We start from the raw sequence: 27,308 nt of genomic DNA on the forward strand, positions 1-27,308 counted from the left end.
GGTTCAGATGGTGCCTGCTCTAGTATAGACAGGTTCAGATGGTGCCTGCTCTAGTATAGACAGGTTCAGATGGTGCCTGCTCTAGTATAGACAGGTTCAGATGGTGCCTGCTCTAGTATAGACAGGTTCAGATGGTGTCTGCTCTAGTATAGACAGGTTCAGATGGTGCCTGCTCTAGTATAGACAGGTTCAGATGGTGCCTGCTCTAGTATAGACAGGTTCAGATGGTGCCCGCTCTAGTATAGACAGGTTCAGATGGTACCTACTCTAGTATAGACAGGTTCAGATGGTGCCCGCTCTAGTATAGATAGGTTCAGATGGTGCCTGCTCTAGTATAGACAGGTTCAGATGGTGCCTGCTCTAGTATAGACAGGTTCAGATGGTGCCTGCTCTAGTCTAGACAGGTTCAGATGGTGCCTGCTCTAGTATAGACAGGTTCAGATGGTGCCTGCTCTAGTATAGACAGGTTCAGATGGTGCCTGCTCTAGTATAGACAGGTTCAGATGGTGCCTGCTCTAGTATAGACAGGTTCAGATGGTGCCTGCTCTAGTCTAGGCAGGTTCAGATGGTGCCTGATCTAGTCTCTAGTCTAGACAGGTTCAGATGGTGCCTGCTCTAGTCTCTAGTCCTGACAGGTTCAGATGGTGCCTGCTATTGGTGAAGTCTCTAGTCCTGACAGGTTCAGATGGTGCCTGCTCTTGGTGAAGTCTCTAGTATTGACAGGTTCAAATAGTGCCTGCCCTTGGTGAAGTCTCTAGTCCTAACAGGTTCAGATGGTGCCTGCCCTTGGTGAAGTCTTTAGTCCTGAAAGGTTCAGATGGTGCCTGCTCTTGGTGAAGTCTTTAGTCTTGACAGGTTCAGATGGTGCCTGCTCTTGGTGAAGTCTCTAGTCCTGACAGGTTCAGATGGTGCCTGCTCTTGGTGAAGTCTTTAGTCTTGACAGGTTTAGATGGTGCCTGCTCTTGGTGAAAGCCTCTATTCTGCTGGCACCCTAGTTGAATGGTACTAGGGAGTGACAGGGTTTGATGGTGGTGGTGCTGCAGTTGTAGTCTGCTAGCTGGTCTAGAACATTCTCAATCCTCAGTTCTTTGTAGCAACAAGATGACTCGTCCAACAGCAATGCGTAGCACCCACTTGGGGGACGACTCTTCTGCTGCCGATTACAGGCACCAAAAGCTCACCACGCATCAGTCCAGTATATAAAGTTACCCTAGCACTATGAGATTTCCGGGATATTTCCGGGATATTCCACATTCAGCTCGACATAGCAGGTTTGCATGATCAGTAAACGTGGATTGATCATGTCGTGGTGACCCTCCTGGGTAGTTATGTGTGACAGTTTATGAGTTTATTGGTCATGTTCATGAGTTTCACCGGGTTCAGCGTGCCAGTCACCCTGTTGTCTACCAGTCACCCTGTTGTCTACCAGTCACCCTGTTGTCTTCCAGTCACCCTGTTGTCCGCCAGTCACCCTGTTGTCCATCAGTCACCCTGTTGTCTACCAGTCACCCTGTTGTCTGCCAGTCACCCTGTTGTCTACCAGTCACCCTGTTGTCTGCCAGTCACCCTGTTGATCACCCTGTTGTCTACCAGTCACCCTGTTGTCTACCAGTCACCCTGTTGTCTGCCAGTCACACTGTTGTCTGCCAGTCACCCTGTTGTCTACCAGTCACCCTGTTGTCTACCAGTCACCCTGTCTACCAGTCACCCTGTTGTCTGCCAGTCACCCTGTTGTCTGCCAGTCACCCTGTTGTCCGCCAGTCACCCTGTTGTCCGCCAGTCATCCTGTTGTCTACCAGTCACCCTGTTGTCTGCCAGTCACCCTGTTGTCTACCAGTCACCCTGTTGTCTGCCAGTCACCCTGTTGATCACCCTGTTGTCTACCAGTCACCCTGTTGTCTACCAGTCACCCTGTTGTCTGCCAGTCACACTGTTGTCTGCCAGTCACCCTGTTGTCTACCAGTCACCCTGTTGTCTACCAGTCACCCTGTTGTCTGCCAGTCACCCTGTTGTCTGCCAGTCACATTGTTGATCACCCTGTTGTCTACCAGTCACCCTGTTGTCTGCCAGTCACCCTGTTGTCTACCAGTCACCCTGCTGTCTGCCAGTCACCCTGTTGATCACCCTGTTGTCTACCAGGTACCCTGTTTTCTACCAGTCACCCTGTTGTCTACCAGTTACCCTGTTGTCTACCAGTCACCCTGTTTTCTACCAGTCACCCTGTTGTCTACCAGTCACCCTGTTTTCTACCAGTCGACCTGTTGTCTGCCAGTCACCCTGTTGTCTACCAGTCACCCTGTTGTCTACCAGTCACCCTGCTGTCTACCAGTCACCCTGTTGTCTACCAGTCACCTTGTTGTCTGCCAGTCACCCAGTTGTCTACTAGTCACCCTGTTGATCACCCTGTTGTCTACCAGTCACCCTGTTGTCTACCAGTCACCCTGTTGTCCACCAGTCACCCTGTTGTCTACCAGTCACCCTGTTGATCACCCTGTTGTCTACCAGTCACCCTGTTGTCTGCCAGTCACCCTGTTGTCTACCAGTCACCCTGTTGTCTACCAGTCACCCTGTTGTCTACCAGTCACCCTGTTGTCCGCCAGTCACCCTGTTGTCTACCAGTCACCCTGTTGATCACCCTGTTGTCTACCAGTCACCCTGTTGTCTGCCAGTCACCCTGTTGTCCGCCAGTCACCCTGTTGTCTACCAGTCACCCTGTTGTCTACCATTCACCCTGTTGTCTGCCAGTCACCCTGTTGTTTACCAGTCACCCTGTTGTCTACCAGTCACCCTGTTGTCTACCAGTCACCCTATTGTCTACCAGTCACCCTGTTGTCTGCCAGTCACCCTGTTGTCCGCCAGTCACCCTGTTGTCCGCCAGTCACCCTGTTGTCTACCAGTCACCCTGTTGTCCGCCAGTCACCCTGTTGTCTGCCAATCAAGGGAAATGCCTGGAGAATGTTTCCATGCCAGGTGTCCTTGCAAGTTATCCCGGTTTTGCTGTTTCTTGCCCAGACAGTAACCTGCGAGAACTGTTGTGGACATACGCTCATTTATGTTTTAACGAGATCGTTACATTGGTGTCCGAAGTAAAATCTCAACTTGAGCTGACTAGGGTGGATAGCTATGTTATTTAGCCTAGCAGTGAAAGGAAACTAGGCGACAGGGTAGCCTAGTGGTTAGAGCGTTGGACTAGTAACCGAAAGGTTGCAAGTTCAAATCCCCGAGCTGACAAGGTACAAATCGGTCGTTCTGCCCCTGAACAGGCAGTTAACCCACTGTTCCTAGTCCGTCATTGAAAATAAGAATTTGTTCTTAACTCCTTGCTGTCTCCAATCCACCTGGCCGTGCTGCTGCTCCAGTTTCAACTGACCTGAGCCCTAGGACCATGCCCCAGGACTACCTAACATGATGACTCCTTGCTGTCCCCAGTCCACCTGACCGTGCTGCTGCTCCAGTTTCAACTGTTCTGCCTTATTATTATTCGACCATGCTGGTCATTTATGAACATTTGAACATCTTGGCCATGTTCTGTTATAATCTCCACCCGGCACAGCCAGAAGAGGACTGGCCACCCCACATAGCCTGGTTCCTCTCTTGGTTTCTTCCTAGGTTTTGGCCTTTCTAGGGAGTTTTTCCTAGCCACCGTGCTTCTACACCTGCATTGCTTGCTGTTTGGGGTTTTAGGCTGGGTTTCTGTACAGCACTTTGAGATATCAGCTGATGTACGAAGGGCTATATAAATAAATTTGATTTGATTTGATTTGATTTAGTTAAATAATGGTTACTCCCGATGAAGATGAGGCACGTCAGCCTGCTTTGTGCCTCACAGACGATGCTCTTTCCTGTTTGATATTGATTCGCGGCAGAGGACCGATGTGATGACGGGGCTAAAGTTGTAGCACTGAAGAGGAGCTTTTGGACATTGTTTATAACCTTGAGCTGCTGTTCTCTGAACTGATTAATAGGTGAAGGCAGCCAGGGAGACGTTACGGGTTATACCTGCTGGAGCCCGTGCTACTGGTGGGTGTTGCTATGGTGACCAGTGAGCTCAGATAAGGCGGGGCTTTACCTAGCAAGGACTTATAGATGACCTGGAGCCAGTGGGTGTTACTGATAATTGAGAGCCTCACTCCACCAGTTCATGGAGGAGACCTACACAGACCCAGACTGGCTCATCTCGAGTCATTACCGAAAGCCTTGGAGATGGCAGATTGTTTAGGCTGGGGCTTCAGTGGGGCGTGTGGAGATACACCTACTGTGTGGGCTGTGGCAGAGAGCAGCCCATAGCCGGAAACACCTGTATGGGTGGTTGAATTAACTGACCTCGTTGTGCTGTAGCACCACAGACAGCATGCAACACACACACTACACTCAACACACACACAATACTCAACACACACACTGCACTCAACACACACACTGCACACAACACACACACAGTACTCAACCCACACCCTGCAGTCAACACACACACGGCATGCAACACACACATGGCTCTGCTTCCATTGTGAAGGAAATTTCAAGCTTTTGCTCACCTGACATAGAATACCTGATGATAAGCTGCAGACCTTATTATTTGCCAAGAGAGTTCTCATCCTTAATGATCACGGCTGTCTGCAGTGGCTTGTGAAAGTATTCACCCTCCTTGGTATTTTTCCTATTTTGTTGACTTACAACCTGGAATTAAAACAGATTAATTTTTTTGCATATTGAAGATGCAATATACTTTTTCTTGTGAAAAAAAAAAAAAAACAACTTGAGCGTACCAAACTATTCACCCCCCCTCCCCTCCAAAGTCAAAGTAGAGCCACCTTTTGAAGCAATTACAGCTGCAAGTCTCTTGGGGTATGTCTCTATAAGCTTGGCACATCTACTCACTGGGATTTTTGCCCATTCTTCAAGGAAAAACTGCTCCAGCTCCTTCAAGTTGGATGGGTTCCACTGGTGTACAGTCATAAGTCAAACCACAGATTCTCAATTGGATTGAGGTCTGGGCTTTGACTAGGCCATTCCAAGGCATATAAATGTTTCCCCTTAAACCACTCAAGTGTTGCTTTAGCAGTATGCTTAGGGTTATTGCTGGAAGTCTGGAAGTCTTGCTGGAAGTCTCAGTCTCAGTCTCAAATCTCTGGAAGACTAAAACAGATTTCCCTCAAGACTTTCCCTGTATTTAGCGCCATCCATCATTCCTTCAATTCTGACCAGTTTCGAAGTCCCCGTAGATTAAAAACATCCCCACAGCATGGTGCTGCCACCACCATGCTTCACTGTGGGGATGGGTGATGAGAGGTGTTGGGTTTGCGCCAGACATAGCATTTTCGTTGATGGACAAAAAGCTCAATTTTAGTCTCATCTGACCAGAGCACCTTCTTTCATATGTTTGGGGTGTCTCCCACATGCCTCCCTCTGGATCCTGGACTTCCTCATTGGGCCGGCCCTAGGTGGTGAGGGAAGGCAACAACACCTCTGCCACGCTAGCCCTCAACACAAGCAGCCCCTCAGGGATGTGTGCTTAGTCACCTCCTGTACTCTGTGTTCACCGACAACTGCGTGGCCACAAATAAATCCAACATCAAGTTTGCTGACGACACGACAGCCTACAGGGAGGAGGTCAGAGACCTGGCAGTATGGTGCCAGGATAACAACCTCTCCCTCAAAGTCAGTAAGACCAAGGAGCTGATCGTGGACTACAGGAAACTGGGGGAGAGTATGCCCCTATCCACATCAACTGGGCTGTGGTGGAGCGGATCGAGAGCTTCAAGTTCCTTGGCGTCAACGTCACTAAGTATTTAATAACCTCTACTGGATTGGTGTCCCTAAACCGGGACGGTTGTTGCCAATGCTAATGTGACTAGAATGACAGTTGTAATTAACAGCCAACTTTCCAGGACCTAGTCTTTTTTGGGCAGAAAGTTTACATTCTTGTTAATCTAACTGCAGTGTCCAAAATACCATGCTATTGTTTATTTTGTAAAAAAAAAAAGAAATATTGAACCTTTAATTTAACTAGGCAAGTCATTTAAGAACAACATTCTTATTTACAATGATGGCCTACCGGTGGCCAAACCCGGACGACCCTGGGCCATAAGTGCACCGCCCTATGGGACTCCCGATCACAGCCGATTTTGTGATACAGCCAGGAATCGAACCAGGGTCTGTAGTGACACCTCTAGCAAAGAGATCATGGCCGGATGTGATACAGCCCAGAATCGAACCAGGGTCTGTAATGACACCACTAGCAAAGAGATCATGGCCAGATGTGATACAGCCCGGAATCGAACCAGGGTCTGTAGTGACACCTCTAGCAAAGAGATCATGGCCAGATGTGATACAGCCCGGGAATCGAACCAGGGTCTGTAGTGACACCTCTAGCAAAGAGATCATGGCCGGATGTGATACAGCCCGGAATCGAACCAGGGTCTGTAGTGACACCTCTAGCAAAGAGATCATGGCCAGATGTGATACAGCCCGGGAATCGAACCAGGGTCTGTAGTGACACCTCTAGCAAAGAGATCATGGCCGGATGTGATACAGCCTTAATTTGAACCAGGGTCTGTAGTGACACCTCTAGCAAAGAGATCATGGCCAGATGTGATACAGCCCGGAATCGAACCAGGGTCTGTAGTGACACCTCTAGCAAAGAGATCATGGCCGGATGTGATACAGCCTTAATTTGAACCAGGTACTTTAGTGACGCCTCGTGGACTGAGATGCAGTGCCGTCGACCGCTTCGAGCCCAGTTTGAGGAGAGGGCACAACAACAAAACACTTTTACCACGGCAACTGGTTTTATACATTCACCTCTGAAGGTAAATAATGTACTTACACTCAGTAATCTTGCTCTAAATTGTCATTCTGAAGGTCCCAGGGATTAAATATAGCATAGTTTTGTTTGATAGTATGCATTTTTATATTCAAATGTAGGACCTGGGTTCTACAGTTTCAACCTCTAAGTGCCTTTGAACAGGGTATGGTAGTAGGTGTCAATTACCCAGACAGGTGGGGTAAGGTATAGAACTGGGGTCAGGGCAGGCAGGGGTCAATTACCCAGAGAGGTGGGGTAAGGTATAGAACTGGGGTCAGGGCAGGCAGGGGTCAATTATCCAGACAGGTGGGGTAAGGTATAGAACTGGGTCAGGGCACGCAGGGGTCAATTATCCAGACAGGTGGGGTAAGGTATAGAACTGGGGTCAGGGCAGGCAGGAGTCAATTATCCAGACAGGTGGGGTAAGGTATAGAACGACGTTCAGGGCAGGCAGGGGTCAATTATCCAGACAGGTGGGGTAAGGTATAGAACTGGGGTCAGGGCAGGCAGGGGTCAATTACCCAGACAGGTGGGGTAAGGTATATAACTGGGGTCAGGGCAGGCAGGGGTCAATTACCCAGACAGGTGGGGTAAGGTATAGAACTGGGTCAGGGCAGGCAGGGGTCAATTATCCAGACAGGTGGGGTAAGGTATAGAATGACGTTCAGGGTAGGCAGGGGTCAATTATCCAGAGAGGTGGGGTAAGGTATAGAACGACGTTCAGGGCAGGCAGGGGTCAATTATCCAGACAGGTGGGGTAAGGTATAGAACGACGTTCAGGGCAGGCAGGGGTCAATTACCCAGAGAGGTGGGGTAAGGTATAGAACTGGGGTCAGGGCAGGCAGGGGTCAATTATCCAGAGAGGTGGGGTAAGGTATAGAACGACGTTCAGGGCAGGCAGGGGTCAATTACCCAGAGAGGTGGGGTAAGGTATAGAACTGGGGTCAGGGCAGGCAGGGGTCAATTACCCAGAGAGGTGGGGTAAGGTATAGAACTGGGGTCAGGGCAGGCAGGGGTCAATTATCCAGACAGGTGGGGTAAGGTATAGAACTGGGTCAGGGCAGGCAGGGGTCAATTATCCAGACAGGTGGGGTAAGGTATAGAACTGGGGTCAGGGCAGGCAGGGGTCAATTATCCAGACAGGTGGGGTAAGGTATAGAACGACGTTCAGGGCAGGCAGGGGTCAATTATCCAGACAGGTGGGGTAAGGTATAGAACTTGGGTCAGGGCAGGCAGGGGTCAATTACCCAGACAGGTGGGGTAAGGTATATAACTGGGGTCAGGGCAGGCAGGGGTCAATTATCCAGACAGGTGGGGTAAGGTATAGAACTGGGTCAGGGCAGGCAGGGGTCAATTATCCAGACAGGTGGGGTAAGGTATATAACTGGGGTCAGGGCAGGCAGGGGTCAATTATCCAGACAGGTGGGGTAAGGTATAGAACGACGTTCAGGGCAGGCAGGGGTCAATTATCCAGACAGGTGGGGTAAGGTATAGAACTGGGGTCAGGGCAGGCAGGGGTCAATTACCCAGACAGGTGGGGTAAGGTATATAACTGGGGTCAGGGCAGGCAGGGGTCAATTACCCAGACAGGTGGGGTAAGGTATAGAACTGGGTCAGGGCAGGCAGGGGTCAATTATCCAGACAGGTGGGGTAAGGTATAGAATGACGTTCAGGGTAGGCAGGGGTCAATTATCCAGAGAGGTGGGGTAAGGTATAGAACGACGTTCAGGGCAGGCAGGGGTCAATTACCCAGAGAGGTGGGGTAAGGTATAGAACTGGGGTCAGGGCAGGCAGGGGTCAATTACCCAGAGAGGTGGGGTAAGGTATAGAACTGGGGTCAGGGCAGGCAGGGGTCAATTATCCAGACAGGTGGGGTAAGGTATAGAACTGGGTCAGGGCACGCAGGGGTCAATTATCCAGACAGGTGGGGTAAGGTATAGAACTGGGGTCAGGGCAGGCAGGGGTCAATTATCCAGACAGGTGGGGTAAGGTATAGAACGACGTTCAGGGCAGGCAGGGGTCAATTATCCAGACAGGTGGGGTAAGGTATAGAACTGGGGTCAGGGCAGGCAGGGGTCAATTACCCAGACAGGTGGGGTAAGGTATATAACTGGGGTCAGGGCAGGCAGGGGTCAATTACCCAGACAGGTGGGGTAAAGTATAGAACTGGTTCAGGGCAGGCAGGGGTCAATTATCCAGACAGGTGGGGTAAGGTATAGAATGACGTTCAGGGTAGGCAGGGGTCAATTATCCAGAGAGGTGGGGTAAGGTATAGAACGACGTTCAGGGCAGGCAGGGGTCAATTACCCAGAGAGGTGGGGTAAGGTATAGAACTGGGGTCAGGGCAGGCAGGGGTAAATTATCCAGACAGGTGGGGTAAGGTATAGAACTGGGGTCAGGGCAGGCAGGGGTCAATTATCCAGACAGGTGGGGTAAGGTATAGAACTGGGGTCAGGGCAGGCAGGGGTCAATTATCCAGACAGGTGGGGTAAGGTATAGAACTGGGGTCAGGGCAGGCAGGGGTCAATTATCCAGACAGGTGGGGTAAGGTATAGAACTGCATGCAGTCTCAGGGTCACGGCAGGCAGAACTGTCAAAGCCAGGAAGGACTAGAAAACAGGAGCAGGGAAACAGACAGGAGCACAGACAGGAGCAGGGAAACAGACAGGAGAAGGGAAACAGACAGGAGAAGGGAAACAGACAGGAGAAGGGAAACAAACGCTGGTAGGTTTCACAAATAAAACAACCTGGCAACAGACAAACAGAGAATACAGGTATAAATACACTGAGGATAATGGAGAAGATGGGCGACACCTGGAGGGGGGTGGAGACATGCACAAAGACAGGTGAAACAGATCAGGGTGTGACACATGCACACACACCTACACACACACACACACACACACACACACACACACACCTACACACCTACACACACACACACACACACACACACACACACACACACACACACACACACACACACACACACACACACACACACTCACACACTCACACACACACACACACACACACACACACACACACTTTTACGCTCATGATATGCTGCTGCTACTCTGTTCTTTATTTTACTCTTATTATTATCTATGATGCCTAGTCACTTTACCCTGCCTTCATGTACATATCTACCTCAAATACCTTATTATTATCTATCCTGATGACTAGTGACTTTACCCTGCCTTCATGTACATATCTACCTCAAATACCTTATTATTATCTATCCTGATGCCTAGTCACTTTACCCTGCCTTCATGTACATATCTAGCTGGGAGTTAAACTGTGTCTCTCAATCTTCTGTCTCAAGACATTTCCCCCCAGACAGACAGCACATCTGTGTGTGGCTCCTCGTGTACACCTTTAAAGGTACACTCCGACTGAATCCTTTGCCCACAATCACGGCAGTGATGTGATTTCTCCCCTGTGTGGCTCCCCGTGTGTTCTATCAGCCTACTGTTGAAGATGAACCTTTTACTACAAAGATGACAAATAAAACCTGTCTGCAGCAAGAGTTTTTGGAGGTGACGTTTCTGTGGAGTGAAAACAGAATCCACAAATATCACTGTTCTTTAACCGTTGTACGAGTTTGCACATGTTTAATCACGTTTAATCAAATGTACTAAATGTATAAAAAAAAAACTTGCCACACACCCTACAACAACAGGTTTTAGCATGTCTTTGACTGGGTGATTTCAGGAAGTGACAACTCTGTGGATATCCTACCTTTTTAGTATTGATACGGGATCTTTGTCCTTTTTATCATCTTTGTCCTCTTTGATTTGACTGGTTTAAAACCTGACGGAGGTCCTCCTGTCTCACAGACGCTGTGACTGTTTTCACTGGGAGATGATTCTCTGTAGGTCCTCTCCACCAGGTTCAGGTGTAGTATTAGGTAGAGTCTCTCTCTCTCTCTCTCTCTCTCTCTGCTTTTGGCCTTGATAGAGATGTGAGGGCACACAGACACATGCTCAAACCTGCACACTTTTGACAGACTTAACAATGTGCGGGGATACTGGAGTGATGGAGGTAGATATGTACAGGAGTAAGGAGACAGGGATACTGGAGTGATGGAGGTAGATATGTACAGGAGTAAGGAGACAGGGATACTGGAGTGATGGAGGTAGATATGTATGGGGGTAAGGTGACAGGGATACTGGAGTGATGGAGGTAGATATGTACAGGAGTAAGGAGACAGGGATACTGGAATGATGGAGGTAGATATGTATAGGGGGAAGGTAACAGGGATACTGGAGTGATGGAGGTAGATATGTATAGGGGGAAGATGACAGGGATACTGGAGTGATGGAGGTAGATATGTATAGGGGGAAGGTAACAGGGATACTGGAGTGATGGAGGTAGATATGTATAGGGGGAAGGTAACAGGGATACTGGAGTGATGGAGGTAGATATGTATAGGGGGAAGGTAACAGGGATACTGGAGTGATGGAGGTAGATATGTATAGGGGGAAGGTGACAGGGATACTGGAGTGATGGAGGTAGATATGTATAGGGGGAAGGTGACAGGGATACTGGAGTGATGGAGGTAGATATGTATAGGGGGAAGGTGACAGGGATACTGGAGTGATGGAGGTAGATATGTATAGGGGGAAGGTAACAGGGATACTGGAGTGATGGAGGTAGATATGTATAGGGGGAAGGTAACAGGGATACTGGAGTGATGGAGGTAGCGTGTGATGCAGGGTAATCTAGCGCCCTCAAGCGGCCGGGGGGAAGGGAAGAGCGGGAGCAGACGTGACACAGTATGAATGTGTGTGTGCGTGTTATGGATAGAGATGTGTTATGTAGAACAAACATGTCTCTGATTCTCATGAATCGCCTCAGTTCTATTCATGGCATTTCTATATGGAACGTTCCAAGACGTTTTTGTTGTACTGAACATGTCCAGGCGAACACACTGAGCTATGAACCCGGCTCCGCTTGTCCGTTTGTCTGTCTGCAAAGCCTCCGTAAAGGAAAAACGTGTGGTGGGCAGGTTGACTCCACCCCGTACCGTGTGGTGGGCAGGTTGACTACACCCCGTACCGTGTGGTGGGCAGGTTGACTCCTCCCCGTACCGTGTGGAGGGCAGGTTGACTCCACCCCGTACCGTGTGGTGGGCAGGTTGACTCCACCCCGTACCGTGTGGAGGGCAGGTTGACTCCACCCCGTACCGTGTGGTGGGCAGGTTGACTCCACCCCGTAACATGTGGTGGGCAGGTTGACTCCACCCCGTACCGTGTGGAGGGCAGGTTGACTCCACCCCGTACCGTGTGGTGGGCAGGTTGACTCCACCCCGTACCGTGTGGTGGGCAGGTTGACTCCACCTCGTACCGTGTGCTGCGGTGAGGTTGCTTCTCATATACTGCACATTTGCACACTGACAAATCATGGGGCCCGATTCCACAGCTAATGGTGCTTTCACGACAACTGGTTACTCTGAAAAATAATTTTCAAACACAGATTCAACCACAAAGACCAGGGAGGTTTTCCAATCCCCCCCCCCCCCCCCAAAAAAAAGCAGACATTGAATATCCCTTTGAGGATGGTGAAGTTATTAATTACACATTGGATGGTGTATCAATACACCCAGTCACTACAAAGATACAGGCGTCCTTCCTAACTCAGTAGCTGCCGGAGCGGAAGGAATGCATTAAGGGATTTCACCATGAGGCTAATGGTGATTTAACAAAAGTTACAGAGTTGAATGGCTGTGATAGGAGAGAAAACATTCAACACACAATACTAACCTAAATGACAGAGTAAAAAGAAGCATGTACAAAATAAAAACATTCCAAAATATGGATCCTGTTTGAAAAAAGGCATTCAAGTAATATGGCAAAAGCAATTCACTTTTTGTCCTGAATACAAAGTGTTATGTTTGGGGCAAATCCAACACGACACATCACTGAGTAACACTCTCCATATTTTTTTAGCATAGTGGTGGCTGCATCATGTTATGGGTATGTTTTGTAATCGTAAAGTACTGGGGAGTATTTTCCTAGAGGAAAACCTGGTTCAGTCTGCTTTCCACCAGACACTGGAAAGATGAATCACATTTCAGCAGGATAATAAACCTAAAACGCAAGGCCGAATCTACACTGGGGTTGCTTACCAAGAAGACAGTGAATGTTCCTAAGTGACTGAGATACAGTTTTGACTTGAATCTACTTGACAATCTATGGCAAGACCTGAAAATGGTTGTCTAGCAATGATCAACAACACATTTGACAGAGCTTGAAATGTTGCACAATCCAGGTGTGGAAAGCTCTTAGAGATTTACCCAGAAAGGCTGCCAAAGGTGCTTCTACAATGTACTACCTCATGGGTGTGAATGCTTATGCAAATGACACATTTATGTCTTTCATTGTCAATCAATTTGCAAACATTTCTACAAAAATGTTTTCACTTTGTCATTATGGGTTATTGTGTGTAGATGGGTGTGAGAAAAAAACGATTTAATCCATTTTTAATTCAGGCTAACAAATCAAAATTAAATGTATTGTTTATGACATTTTAAAGACATTTTATAATCTGAATTCTTTGTGTCTAATATCATAGCAGACCTAGCTAAACCTAGATGAACTCAGAGATGCATTTGCGCCAATGTTTACACTTTTGTAGTTTATGTCTTGTGAAAATCATAGTTTGTTTTTTTCACATCATTATAATAAACATTAAAAAAACATCTGCCAAGCCTTTCTACCTCGATATGCTCAGACTTGCAGCTAGCCGGCTACAGTACATGATTGACTAGTATTATTTGCTGAAACATGAATAACATCAAAGAGACAAAAGATTTTTATATCTTGAACAAAAAACACTCATCTGATTGGATGGTTTGAATCAGTGACTGGAACCTATTAACCTGAGCGGTGACGTGAACTGGCAAAGCCGGGAGAAGCGCCCTTCTCAAATCGAACACTCTGCGCCGTTCGGTCAAGTTGTCAAACACGCTGCGTCGTCCAGAATCGTCCTGAAACATACTATCTATTTTCCATTAAATGTTTTCAATGGAAAGGCAGATAAAGCGTTTTCATCAAATGAAATTACTTTTACATTTGAAAACAAATAATCCTACTCAATAATAATAAAACATTATAATACATTTAATTTGTAGCGCGCTTTACAGTGTCATCTCAAAAGCTCCACATAGTCAAAAATAAAATAATGATAATAAAATTAAAATAAATACGATATGAACATCGTACATTTAGAATCAAGGCAGGAATTAGCAATTATACATCCTAAAATGACTTTCCAGGTTAGGACTTTAAGAAAGACGGTCTGTAGAAATGTGTTTCAAAGCCTGTTTTAAACATTCAGATTGATGGAGCGGCTTTCGGATGGTCAGTGAGAGCATTCCATAGGCGAGGGGTACGGGAGCAGAAGGTTCGGTCCCCAATAGTACGGACATGTGTCTTGGGGACTTGACGCAGTAAGGGAGTTGCTAGAGGCGAGAGAGAGTGGGATGTGGCTCATTGAGAGTGGGATGTGGCTCATTGAGAGTGGAATGTGGCTCATTGATAGGAAGGACGTCCTTGATGTTTGTGGGACTCGTCCCATTCAGGACTATAAACACTGGGAGGAGGATTTTAAAGTACATCCTATAGGTGACAGGTAGCCAGTGGAGTTCAGTAAGGATGGGGGTGATGGGGGCTGACTCCTTGGTCCTGATCAGGACTCTGGCAGCACTATTCTGGAGAAGTTGACGCCTCTGAAGTGATTTGGCTGAACACACAGTTTTGCAGTAGTCAATCCGGAAGAAGATGAAAGGTGGAAGAGTTTCTCTGCATCTGGCTGGGGGAGCTGTGGTTTGAGCCTGGCGATATCTCTTAGAGGGGGGGGGGGGGGGGGGGGGGGGGGAAATGATGTTTGCAGATGTGTTTTATATGAGCATCAAAGGACAGAGAAGGATCAAACTTGACTCCCATGTTGGACATGACAGAGGACAGATGGACGGCTTGACTGTGTTAATTGTCGGGCAGATTTTTCCAGCACTGGTTACCTGCTTGGATGTTCCAATAAACATAGTCATTTTGCTGTTCAGCTGGAGATAGTTATTTCATTCATGCCCTTTGATTTATTTACATTTCTATTGAACTTTTATTTAACTAGGCAAGTCAGTTAATTAAGAACAAATTCTTATTTACAATGACGGCCTACCAAAAGGCAAAAGGACTCCTGCGGGGACAGGGGCTGGCATTTAAAATAAAAAGTAAATTAAATACAAATATAGGACAAGACAGACATCAGGACAAGTTATGCCTTTATTAGTCAATTTGCTTAATCTAGCCTAGGCTACATCACTAAGGTTTTGAGCCGACTTCCCAGTGGGCTTTGAAAGGGGCCAAAACGAACGCAATCACATTCGTTCACCGGATACAAACTCCTCCTAGCGGTGTAACCCGGGCCAGATAATCGAATCCCCTCAGCGTACGAGCCCGGACATGTGCTCTCGGGTTTTATTGGCTATGGGGAGGAGCAGACTGGGGTTCGGCATTACAAACTAGTCCCCAATTGGCTCAGACTGTTTAGAACAATTTAAACGGGTTTCAGCGGGTGTTGAAATCAAATTGGAGGAAAGACTGACTATTATGTTGTGCAGAGAATGATAATGGTGGATTATACGACGAATACTTTTATGAACATTATCGAAGTAATCTGCAATGTAGAGTGAACTGCTATCTCAGCGAAACGGATTGTATTTTGTCGAACCCGGGAGAGTGTTATGGTATGCGAGTTGTATTTGCCCTAAATAAGGTTTAGCCTACATTCGCTATAAATACACCGGGCAGCTAACATTTTATCAACTCGCTATTTTGTCCAAACCGGCATTAGTTAGATTTATTTTTCTTCAACATATTTATTTACTTACGTATATATTTTTTAAACTGCATGATAGTCAGCTCTGATTCATGACCATTTGAGGCCACATTGTGGAAATGTACGGAATAGCTCAAATTAAAATGATCTAGTTCACTTGTTAGCCAATTTGTAATGATAAATCCCAAATTTGCTAACATTTGATACAATACATATATTTGTTTTGTACATTGTTTTTTTATTATTGTCATGAATTGTCTGGATGGTTGTCGTGTCACTTTGTTTATTCTTTGTGTGTCATTTGATGTCATGTTATCTGCAATATTTGGTTAAAAAGCATGAAAGTTACGTTTAATATCTTGTGCGATATTATGTTCACTAAACAACTCTTTTTTGTTTATTGTCCTTCCTAGATAGCCCATTTTAGATGGGAGAAACGATTAATTTATCTACGAGAGGAGGTTTAACACATCCCACCAAATATGTAATAATCAGTCTTTTTTTTTTTAAACCGATCTTTCACAGATGGCGACTATGAGCTCTGTACTGTCCTCAACACGCACCCTGCTGCAGATGTTCGATGTGAAGATACAAGCGTTTGCCAATGAAATTGAAAATGACCACATGGTGTGGCTGTTTGAGATCCAGCACGAAGCCAACCGCATATTCTCAAGGTGGGAGGATAAAGAACCCACCGTTGTCATAGACACACTTTGAGTTCATTGTTTTGTGTCATTTTTAATTCTGTAAAGTAATGATTGGCAGAAGGAAGGAATTCATCCTACAGCTGTTGACCTTTCTTTCTGGAGTCATTCATATTAACATTTTAGTTTTCTTCCCGCATCAGTGACTTTAGTGCAGAACCGGAATTGATGCCAAAGACTCCATCACAGAAGAAGCGCAATCGTAGGAAACGTCTATCTGTGGGTCAGAATGAAAATCGCAACAAGAGACGGTAGGTTATCCAGTTAATTAAGCCTTGACGGTAGGCTCCTGTGTTGTGTCCTGTCCAGACATGTCTCAGTATAACCTTTTCATTTATGATCCTTCACGTTAATCATAGTGATACTGTTTTATGCCAGCGCCATCCCACTGCTGGCTTGCTTCTGAAGCTAAGCAGGGTTGGTCCTGGTCGGTCCCTGGATGGGAGACCAGATGCTGCTGGCTTGCTTCTGAAGCTAAGCAGGGTTGGTCCTGGTCGGTCCCTGGATGGCTAAGCAGGGTTGGTCCTGGTCGGTCCCTGGATGGGAGACCAGATGCTGCTGGCTTGCTTCTGAAGCTAAGCAGGGTTGGTCCTAGTCGGTCCCTGGATGGGAGACCAGATGCTGCTGGCTTGCTTCTGAAGCTAAGCAGGGTTGGTCCTGGTCGGTCCCTGGATGGGAGACCAGATGCTGCTGGCTTGCTTCTGAAGCTAAGCAGGGTTGGTCCTGGTCGGTCCCTGGATGGGAGACCAGATGCTGCTGGCTTGCTTCTGAAGCTAAGCAGGGTTAGTCCTGGTCGGTCCCTGGATGGGAGACCAGATGCTGCTGGCTTGCTTCTGAAGCTAAGCAGGGTTGGTCCTGGTCGGTCCCTGGATGGGAGACCAGATCCTGCTGGCTTGCTTCTGAAGCTAAGCAGGGTTGGTCCTGGTCGGTCCCTGGATGGGAGACCAGATGCTGCTGGCTTGCTTCTGAAGCTAAGCAGGGTTGGTCCTGGTCGGTCCCTGGGTGGGAGACCAGATGCTGCTGGCTTGCTTCTGAAGCTAAGCAGGGTTGGTCCTGGTCGGTCCCTGGATGGGAGACCAGATGCTGCTGGCTTGCTTCTGAAGCTAAGCAGGGTTGGTCCTGGTCGGTCCCTGGATGGGAGACCAGATGCTGCTGGCTTGCTTCTGAAGCTAAGCAGGGTTGGTCCTGGTCGGTCCCTGGATGGGAGACCAGATGCTGCTGGCTTGCTTCTGAAGCTAAGCAGGGTTGATCCTGGTCGGTCCCTGGATGGGAGGCCAGATGCTGCTGGCTTGCTTCTGAACCTAAGCAGGGTTGGTCCTGGTCGGTCCCTGGATGGGAGACCAGATGCTGCTGGAAGTGGTGTTGGGGGGCCAGTAGGAGGCACTTTTTCCTCTGGTCTAAAAGAACATCCCAATGCCCCAGGGCAGTGATCAGGGATATTGCCCTGTGTAGGGTGCTGTCTTTCAGATAGGATGTTAAGCGGGTGTCCTGACTCTCTGTGGTCTCTAAAGATCCCATGGTACTTATTGTTAGAGTAGGGGTGTTAACCCCGGTGTCCTGACTAAATTCCCAGTCTGGTCCTCATACCATCACGGTCACCTAATCATCCTCATCTTACAATTGGCTCATTCACCCCCCCTCCCCTGTAACTATTCCCCAGGTCTTTACTGTAAATGAGAATGTGTTCTCAGTCAACTTACCTGGTAAAATAAAATAAAAATTTTGTACAGTTATCAGAATCACTGTTATTCCTCAACACATTTGCATGTACCAGGAACTTAACCTGGTGTGTAATGGTGCTGACAATGCGTTACAATAAACAGTCTGTGTCTCTCTCTCTCATTTCCCTCCTGCAGCTTCTCCAAGGGAAAGCGCAGCGACCTGCGTCGCTCCTCCGTGTCCACCTCCCTGAACCTGATAGCAGAGGATGAAGGAGGGTCCCCAGTCACAAGGGAAGAGCTGGTCAAACCCTCACGCGCTCGCAGAACCAAACAGACCACCCAGCCTGAGGTGGCATCACCTGTACGCAGCACCCACAAAGGAGCTGCTCAGACCTCCTCCTTCCAGCTGGAGGAGGCACAGCAGCAGGTGTCTCGCTCCATCAGCCAGATCCTGGAGGAGGAGGCTGAGAGTAAGAGGGGGGAGTCCAGCTCAGACTCCTTTCAGCCCCCATGTTTCACACCCCGTCGCCCCCCACCCCGTCGCCCCCCTCTGACCCAAAGCCACATAACTAAAGCCGTAGTTAAGATCTCAGCCTCCGAGCGGCAGTCTGCAGAACTCCAGATGAACCCCAACGCAGAGCGCTCTCCAGGCCGCGCCGCCATTAAGATAGTCATTGCTGCTGCCACGCACTTCGGCCCCAGACGGAGCTCTGTACGGCTCTCCCTGGCAGGGCTGAGAAACAGCATGACCCAGGAGTCTGTCCGTAGGGCCTCCAGGAGATCCTTCCTGAAGAAGGCTCGGCTGGGCAGCTCCACCTGCAGCAGTAACGTCAGCGGGCTTGGTGAGTGATGAAATATGACCTGTTGCGTTGTGCCATTACACTGTGAATAGAGTTGATGTACGTCTAACAGTACAGACTTTACGTCCGTTACCTCGCCCCGACCTGGGCGTGAACCAGGGACGCTCTGCACACAGTCAAGTCACCCTCGAAGCGTCGTTACCCATCGCTCCACAAAAGCCGTGGCCCTTGCAGAGCAAGGGGAACTACTACTCCAAGGTCTCAGAGCAAGTGACGTCACCGATTGAAACGTCATTAGCGCGCACCACCGCTAACTAGCTAGCCATTTCACATCGGCTACATACGGTTTGTTGGTATCCAGATGTTCATGCTGTGCCTGTACCATACCAGAGTATTACTGGCTGTGCACAGAAGGGGCGCTATTTCTTTCCCAAGAATATATATTTTTTTGTTCACCCACACCACGTCTCCAAGACACGGCGGTTGGAACCAAAGATCTCCAATTTGGACTCCAGGCCAAAGGACAATTTTCCACCAGTCTGATGTCCATTGCTCGTGTTTCTTGACCCAAGCAAGTCAATTACTATTGGTGTCCTTTAGTAGTAGTTTCTTTGCAACAGTTGATGTTGAGATGTATCTGTTACTTGAACTCTGAAGCATTTATTTGGGCTGCAATTTCTGAGGCTGGTAACTCTAATGAACTTATCCTCTGCAGCAGAGGTAACGCTGGGTCTTCCTTTCATGTGGCGGTTCTCATGGGAGCCAGTTTCATCATAGCGCCTGATGGTTTTTGCGACTGCTCTTGAAGAAACTTTCAAAGTTCTTGACATGTTCCATATTAACTGACCTTCATGTCTTAAAGTAATGGACTGTGGTTTCTCATTTATTTGAGCTGTTCTTGCCATAATATGGACTTGGTCTTTTACCAAATAGGGCTGTCTTCTCTATACCCCTGTTGTGTCTGGCCTATCATTAAATGTGAAGACTGTATATTATCAAATCAATTTAACTACCGATTTTAAACTAATCATGCAACTTTAATTAACCAGGAAGTCGGGGCACCACGGGAACATGTTTATAGTGTCAATTTCCCAACTAACTCTTCAGATACTGAACGTCACAAACCCTTGGATATCTGCACAAACCCTAGCCTAAATATGAATCAGCGATATACAAATTGGCTTAATTATTTATTTACTCACTAAATAATCACACAGAATTACATAACAAACAAACTAGAGGTTGAACGATTAAGCTGCATGGCTCGTAAGCATTCATTCAAACATCACTTTCCTGCGTTTGCTATCAGCTCTTTGCAATGCTTGAAGCACAGCGCTGTTTATGACTTCAAGCCTATCAACTCCCGAGATTAGGCTGGCAATACTAAAGTGCCTATTATAACATCCAATAGTCAAAGGTATATGAAATACAAACGGTATAGAGAGAAATAGTCGACGCGACATAATTCCTATAAAAACTACAACCTAAAACTTCTTACCTTGGAATATCGAACCACCAGCTTTCATATGTTCTAAGCAAAGAACTGAAACGTTAGCTTTTTTACATTTGCACATATTGCACTTCTACTTTCTGTGTTTTTGCATCATTTAAACCAAATTGAACATGTTTCACTATTTTATTTGAGACTAAATAGATTTTATTTATGTATCATATTAAGTTAAAATAAGTGTTCATTCAGTATTGTTGTAATTGTCATTTATTTTTATTATATATATAAATAACCAAAAAAATCGGCTGAGTAATCGGTATTGGCTTTTTTTGGTCCTCCAATAATTGATATCGGCGTTGCAAAATCATAATTGGTCGACCTCTATTCCAGAGTAGTGATGCTAGTTCTGGCGGGAGGGTGCGGGCAAAAAATCGGTTGAAGAGCATGCACTTAGTTTTACTTGTATTTAAGAGCAATTGGAGGCCACGGAAGGAGAGTTGTATGGCATTAAAGCTCGTTTGGAGGTTTGTTAGCACTGTGTCCAAAGAAGGGCCAGATGTATACAGAATGGTATAGTCTGCGTAGAGGTGGATCAGAGAATCACCAGCAGCGAGAGAGACATCATTGATATATACAGAGAAAAGAGTCAGCCTGATAATTGAAAACTGTGGCACCCCCGTAGACTGCCAGAGGTCCGGACAACAGGCCCTCCGATTTGACACACTGAACTCTGTCTGAGAAGTAGTTGGTGAACCAGGCGAGGCAGTCGTTTGAGAAACCCATCTTCTCCCAAATAGTTTAATATTTACTCATTTTATCCGACATCTAGATGTAAACCTGGGAATTGTACACATTAAGAGATACAGTTGTGCGTTTTCAGTCCTTCATGAGATCACCAAATGAGAGACACTCGTCATGATTGTTCTTTAAGCGTCCACGGACCACTCCCACGTTCTCAAAAATATATAAATATTGCTTAATTAGTCAAACTTTTGATGTCCAAGAATCTCTCTGTTCCACAGTTTACATTCCAATCTCGAACACTACAGAGCGCATGGGCAGCGTATTTTATGACCGACCATAAAACAGCCGACCCCCCCCCCCACTGTAACCTGATCCCTCAGATCTTCACAGGAGAGTCATGACATTCTCCCTACCTTGTCACAACACCACTGATTGGCTCAAACGCATTAAAGTAGGAAAGAAATTCCACAAATGTAACATTTAAGGCACACCTGTTAATTGAAATGCATTCATGAAGCTGATTAAGAGAATGCCAAGTGTGTGCAAAGTTGTCAAGGCAAAGTGGATGGCTATTTTGAAGAATCTCAAATATAAACAAATCAAGATATATTTTAACACTTTTTTTGGGTTACTACATGATTCCATGTGTTATTTCATAGTTTTGATTCTACAATGTAGAAAATAGTAAAAATAAAGAAAAACCCTTGAATGATGTGTTCTAAAACTTTTGACTGGTAGTGTATATTCAAATTAATCAAATATAACTCTATATATCGCCCAACCCTACTGGGTTTTCCCTTGTAATCTGTTTGAAAAAATTATGCCCAGTCTTAATTCTTACTTTTTGTTGTTGTGTTTTTTGGTATCATGATACAAAACCTGTTATCGAAGTCAAAATTCAGGTATCCTGACAACCCTGTTTAGTCATTTATACCATGTCTATCTAGCTTTTACCATTTTCTTGTGTTCTCCACATGTAAATATATTGACGTATCGTAGTGAAATTTATGGTCTAAACTCATCTCTTATTTTGGTTTAACATGGTGTCGAACCACCAAGGGGCTGTTAGTGTTGCGGTTCGTTGTTTCACTCGCTCGTTGGCCCAGACACCTTCCACCATGCCAACACCAGCCTCGATCATCAAGGCCAAGACTGGCACACCAGGCTCTGGATCAGGTACAGACGATTATACCTCTCTCTCTACCACACACCACCATCACCATACCACACATCACCATACCACACATCACCATACCACACATCACCATACCTCACATCACCATACCTCACACCATCATCATCATCACACCTCACACCATCATCACCATACCTCACACCACCATACACCATACCTCACACCGCCATACACCATCACCATATCTCACACCATCATCATACCACACATCATCATCATACCTCACACCACCACCATACCTCACACCACCATACCTTACACCACCATACCTCACACCATCACCACACCTCGCACCACCATACCTCACACCAACACCACCATACCATACCTCACACCACCACCACCATACCTCACACCACCATACCTCACACCATCACCATACCTCTCACCACCATCACCATACCTCTCACCACCACCACCATACCTCACATCACCACCACCATACCTCACACCATCACCACACCTCGCACCACCATACCTCACACCACCATACCATACCTCACACCACCACCACCATACCTCACACCACCATACCTCACACCATCACCATACCTCACACCATCACCATACCTCTCACCACCATCACCATACCTCTCACCACCACCACCATACCTCACATCACCACCACCATACCTCACACCACCATACCTCACACCACCACCACCATACCTCACACCACCACCATACCTCACACCACCACCACCATACCTCACACCACCACCACCATACCTCACACCACCATATCTCACACCACCACCATACCTCACACCACCATACCTCACACCACCACCACCATACCTCACACCACCACCATACCTCACACCACCACCACCATACCTCACACCACCATATCTCACACCACCACCATACCTCACACCACCATACCACCACCACCATACCTCACACCACCACCACCATACCTCACACCACCACCACCATACCTCACACCACCATACCTCACACCACCATACCTCACACCACCACCACCATACCTCACACCACCACCACCATACCTCACACCACCACCACCATACCTCACACCACCACCACCATACCTCACACCACCATATCTCACACCACCACCACCATATCTCACACCACCACCACCGCCATACTTCACACCATCACCACACCTCACACCATCACCACACCTCACACCATCACCACACCTCACACCATCACCACACCTCACACCATCACCACACCTCACACCATCACCACACCTCGCACCATCACCACACCTCGCACCATCACCACACCTCGCACCATCACCACACCTCGCACCATCACCACACCTCGCACCATCACCACACCTCGCACCATCACCACACCTCGCACCATCACCACACCTCGCACCATCACCACACCTCGCACCATCATACCTCGCACCATCATACCTCACACCACCATACCTCACACCACCACCACCATACCTCACACCACCACCACCATACCTCACACCACCACCACCATACCTCACACCACCATACCTCACACCACCAAACCTCACACCACCACCATACCTCACACCACCACGACCATACCTCACACCACCACGACCATACCTCACACCACCACGACCATACCTCACACCACCACCACCATACCTCACACCGCCATACCTCACACCACCACAACCACCATACCTCACACCATCACCATACCTCACACCACCATCATACCTCACACCATCATACCTCACACCACCATACCTCACACCACCACCACCATACCTCACACCACCACCACCATACCTCACACCACCACCACCACCATACCTCACACCACCATACCTCACACCACCATACCTCACACCACCACCACCATACCTCACACCACCACCACCATACCTCACACCACCATACCTCACACCACCATACCTCACACCACCATACCTCACACCACCATACCTCGCACCACCATACCTCGCACCATCATACCTCACATCACCACCATCATACCTCACATCACCACCACCACCATACCTCACACCACCATACCTCACACCACCATACCTCACACCACCACCATACCTCACACCACCACCATACCTCATGTAACAGTATAACTTTAGACAGTTCCCTCGCCCATACCCGGGCGCGAACCAGGGACCCTCTGCACACATCAACAACAGTCACCCATGAAGCATCGTTACCCATCGCTCCACAAAAGCCGCGGCCCTTGCAGAGCAAGGGGAACTACTACTTCAAGGTCTCAGAGCAAGTGACGTCACCGATTGAAACGCTATTTAGAGCGCACCACCGCTAACTAAGCTAGCCGTTTCACATCCGTTACACTCACACCACCATACCTCACACCACCATCACCATACCTCACACCACCATCACCATACCATACCTCACACCACCATCACCTCACACCACCATCACCTCACACCACCATGCCTCACCACACCTCACACCACCATCACCATACCTCACACCACCACCACCATACCTCACACCACCACCACCATTCCTCACACCACCATCACCATACCTCACACCACCATTCCTCACACCACCACCACCATACCTCACACCACCACCATACCTCACACCACCACCATACCTCACACCACCACCATACCTCACACCACCACCATACCTCACACCACCACCACCATACCTCACACCACCATACCTCACACCACCATCACCACCATACCTCACACCACCATTCCTCACACCACCATCACCACCATACCTCACACCACCATGCCTCACCACACCTCACACCACCATCACCATACCTCACACCACCACCACCATACCTCACACCACCACCACCATTCCTCACACCACCATCACCATACCTCACACCACCATTCCTCACACCACCACCACCATACCTCACACCTCACACCACCATTCCTCACACCACCACCACCATACCTCACACCACCACCATACCTCACACCACCACCATACCTCACACCACCACCACCAAACCTCACACCACCACCACCATTCCTCACACCACCATCACCATACCTCACACCACCATTCCTCACACCACCACCACCATACCTCACACCTCACACCACCATTCCTCACACCACCACCACCATACCTCACACCATCACCATACCTCACACCACCACCATACCTCACACCACCACCATACCTCACACCACCACCATACCTCACACCACCATACCTCGCACCACCATACCTCACACCATCATACCTCACACCACCATACCTCACACCACCACCACCATACCTCACACCACCACCACCATACCTCACACCACCATACCTCACACCACCACCACCATACCTCACACCACCACCACCATACCTCACACCACCATACCTCACACCACCATACCTCGCACCACCATACCTCACACCATCATACCTCACATCACCACCATCATACCTCACATCACCACCACCACCATACCTCACACCACCATACCTCACACCACCATACCTCACACCACCACCATACCTCACACCACCACCATACCTCATGTAACAGTATAACTTTAGACAGTTCCCTCGCCCATACCCGGGCGCGAACCAGGGACCCTCTGCACACATCAACAACAGTCACCCATGAAGCATCGTTACCCATCGCTCCACAAAAGCCGCGGCCCTTGCAGAGCAAGGGGAACTACTACTTCAAGGTCACAGAGCAAGTGACGTCACCGATTGAAACGCTATTTAGAGCGCACCACCGCTAACTAAGCTAGCCGTTTCACATCCGTTACACTCACACCACCATACCTCACACCACCATCACCATACCTCACACCACCATCACCATACCATACCTCACACCACCATCACCTCACACCACCATCACCTCACACCACCATCACCTCACACCACCATGCCTCACCACACCTCACACCACCATCACCATACCTCACACCACCATCACCATACCTCACCACACCTCACCACACCTCACACCACCATCACCATACCTCACACCACCACCACCATACCTCACACCACCACCATTCCTCACACCACCACCACCATACCTCACACCACCATTCCTCACACCACCACCATACCTCACACCACCATACCTCACACCACCATCACCACCATACCTCACACCACCATACCTCACACCACCATTCCTCACACCACCACCACCATACCTCACACCACCACCACCATACCTCACACCACCATTCCTCACACCGCCACCACTATACCTCACACCACCATACCTTACACCACCACCACCATACCTCACACCACCACCACCATACCTCACACCACCATACCTCACACCACCATACCTCACACCACCATACCTCACACCATCACCATACCTCACACCATCACCACACCTCACACCATCACCATACCTCGCACCACCATACCTCACACCATCATACCTCACATCACCACCATCATACCTCACATCACCACCACCATACCTCACACCACCATACCTCACACCACCATACCTCACACCACCATACCTCACACCACCATACCTCACACCACCACCACCATACCTCACACCACCACCACCATACCTCACACCACCACCACCATCATACCTCACACCACCACAACCACCATACCTCACACCACCATACCTCGCACCACCATACCTCACACCATCATACCTCACATCACCACCATCATACCTCACATCACCACCACCATACCTCACACCACCATACCTCACACCACCATACCTCACACCACCATACCTCACACCACCACCACCATACCTCACACCACCACCACCATACCTCACACCACCACAACCACCATACCTCACACCACCATACCTCGCACCACCATACCTCACACCATCATACCTCACATCACCACCATCATACCTCACATCACCACCATCATACCTCACATCACCACCACCATACCTCACACCACCACAACCACCATACCTCACACCACCACAACCACCATACCTCACACCACCATACCTCGCACCACCATACCTCACACCATCATACCTCACATCACCACCATCATACCTCACATCACCACCACCATACCTCACACCACCATACCTCACACCACCATACCTCACACCACCATACCTCACACCGCCACCACTATACCTCACACCACCATACCTTACACCACCACCACCATACCTCACACCAC

General features: G+C 48.2%; 1 protein-coding gene across 1 annotated transcript in view; it reads left to right on the forward strand.

The window, feature by feature from the left end:
• Positions 1 to 15,427: 15,427 nt before the first annotated feature.
• Positions 15,428 to 27,308, forward strand: part of LOC139407471 (inner centromere protein-like) — a 37,804-nt gene continuing 25,923 nt past the window's right edge. Inside the window, exons 1-5 of the mRNA XM_071151266.1 lie at positions 15,428 to 15,554; positions 16,172 to 16,320; positions 16,494 to 16,601; positions 18,207 to 18,853; positions 22,065 to 22,181. Of these exons, the coding sequence (XP_071007367.1) occupies positions 15,552 to 15,554; positions 16,172 to 16,320; positions 16,494 to 16,601; positions 18,207 to 18,853; positions 22,065 to 22,181 (1,024 nt within the window). The 5' untranslated portion in view covers positions 15,428 to 15,551. The remainder of the gene's footprint in view (positions 15,555 to 16,171; positions 16,321 to 16,493; positions 16,602 to 18,206; positions 18,854 to 22,064; positions 22,182 to 27,308) is intronic.

This window comes from Oncorhynchus clarkii, chromosome 4, assembly GCF_045791955.1.
Source record: "Oncorhynchus clarkii lewisi isolate Uvic-CL-2024 chromosome 4, UVic_Ocla_1.0, whole genome shotgun sequence".
Taxonomy (NCBI): Eukaryota; Metazoa; Chordata; class Actinopteri; order Salmoniformes; family Salmonidae; genus Oncorhynchus; species Oncorhynchus clarkii.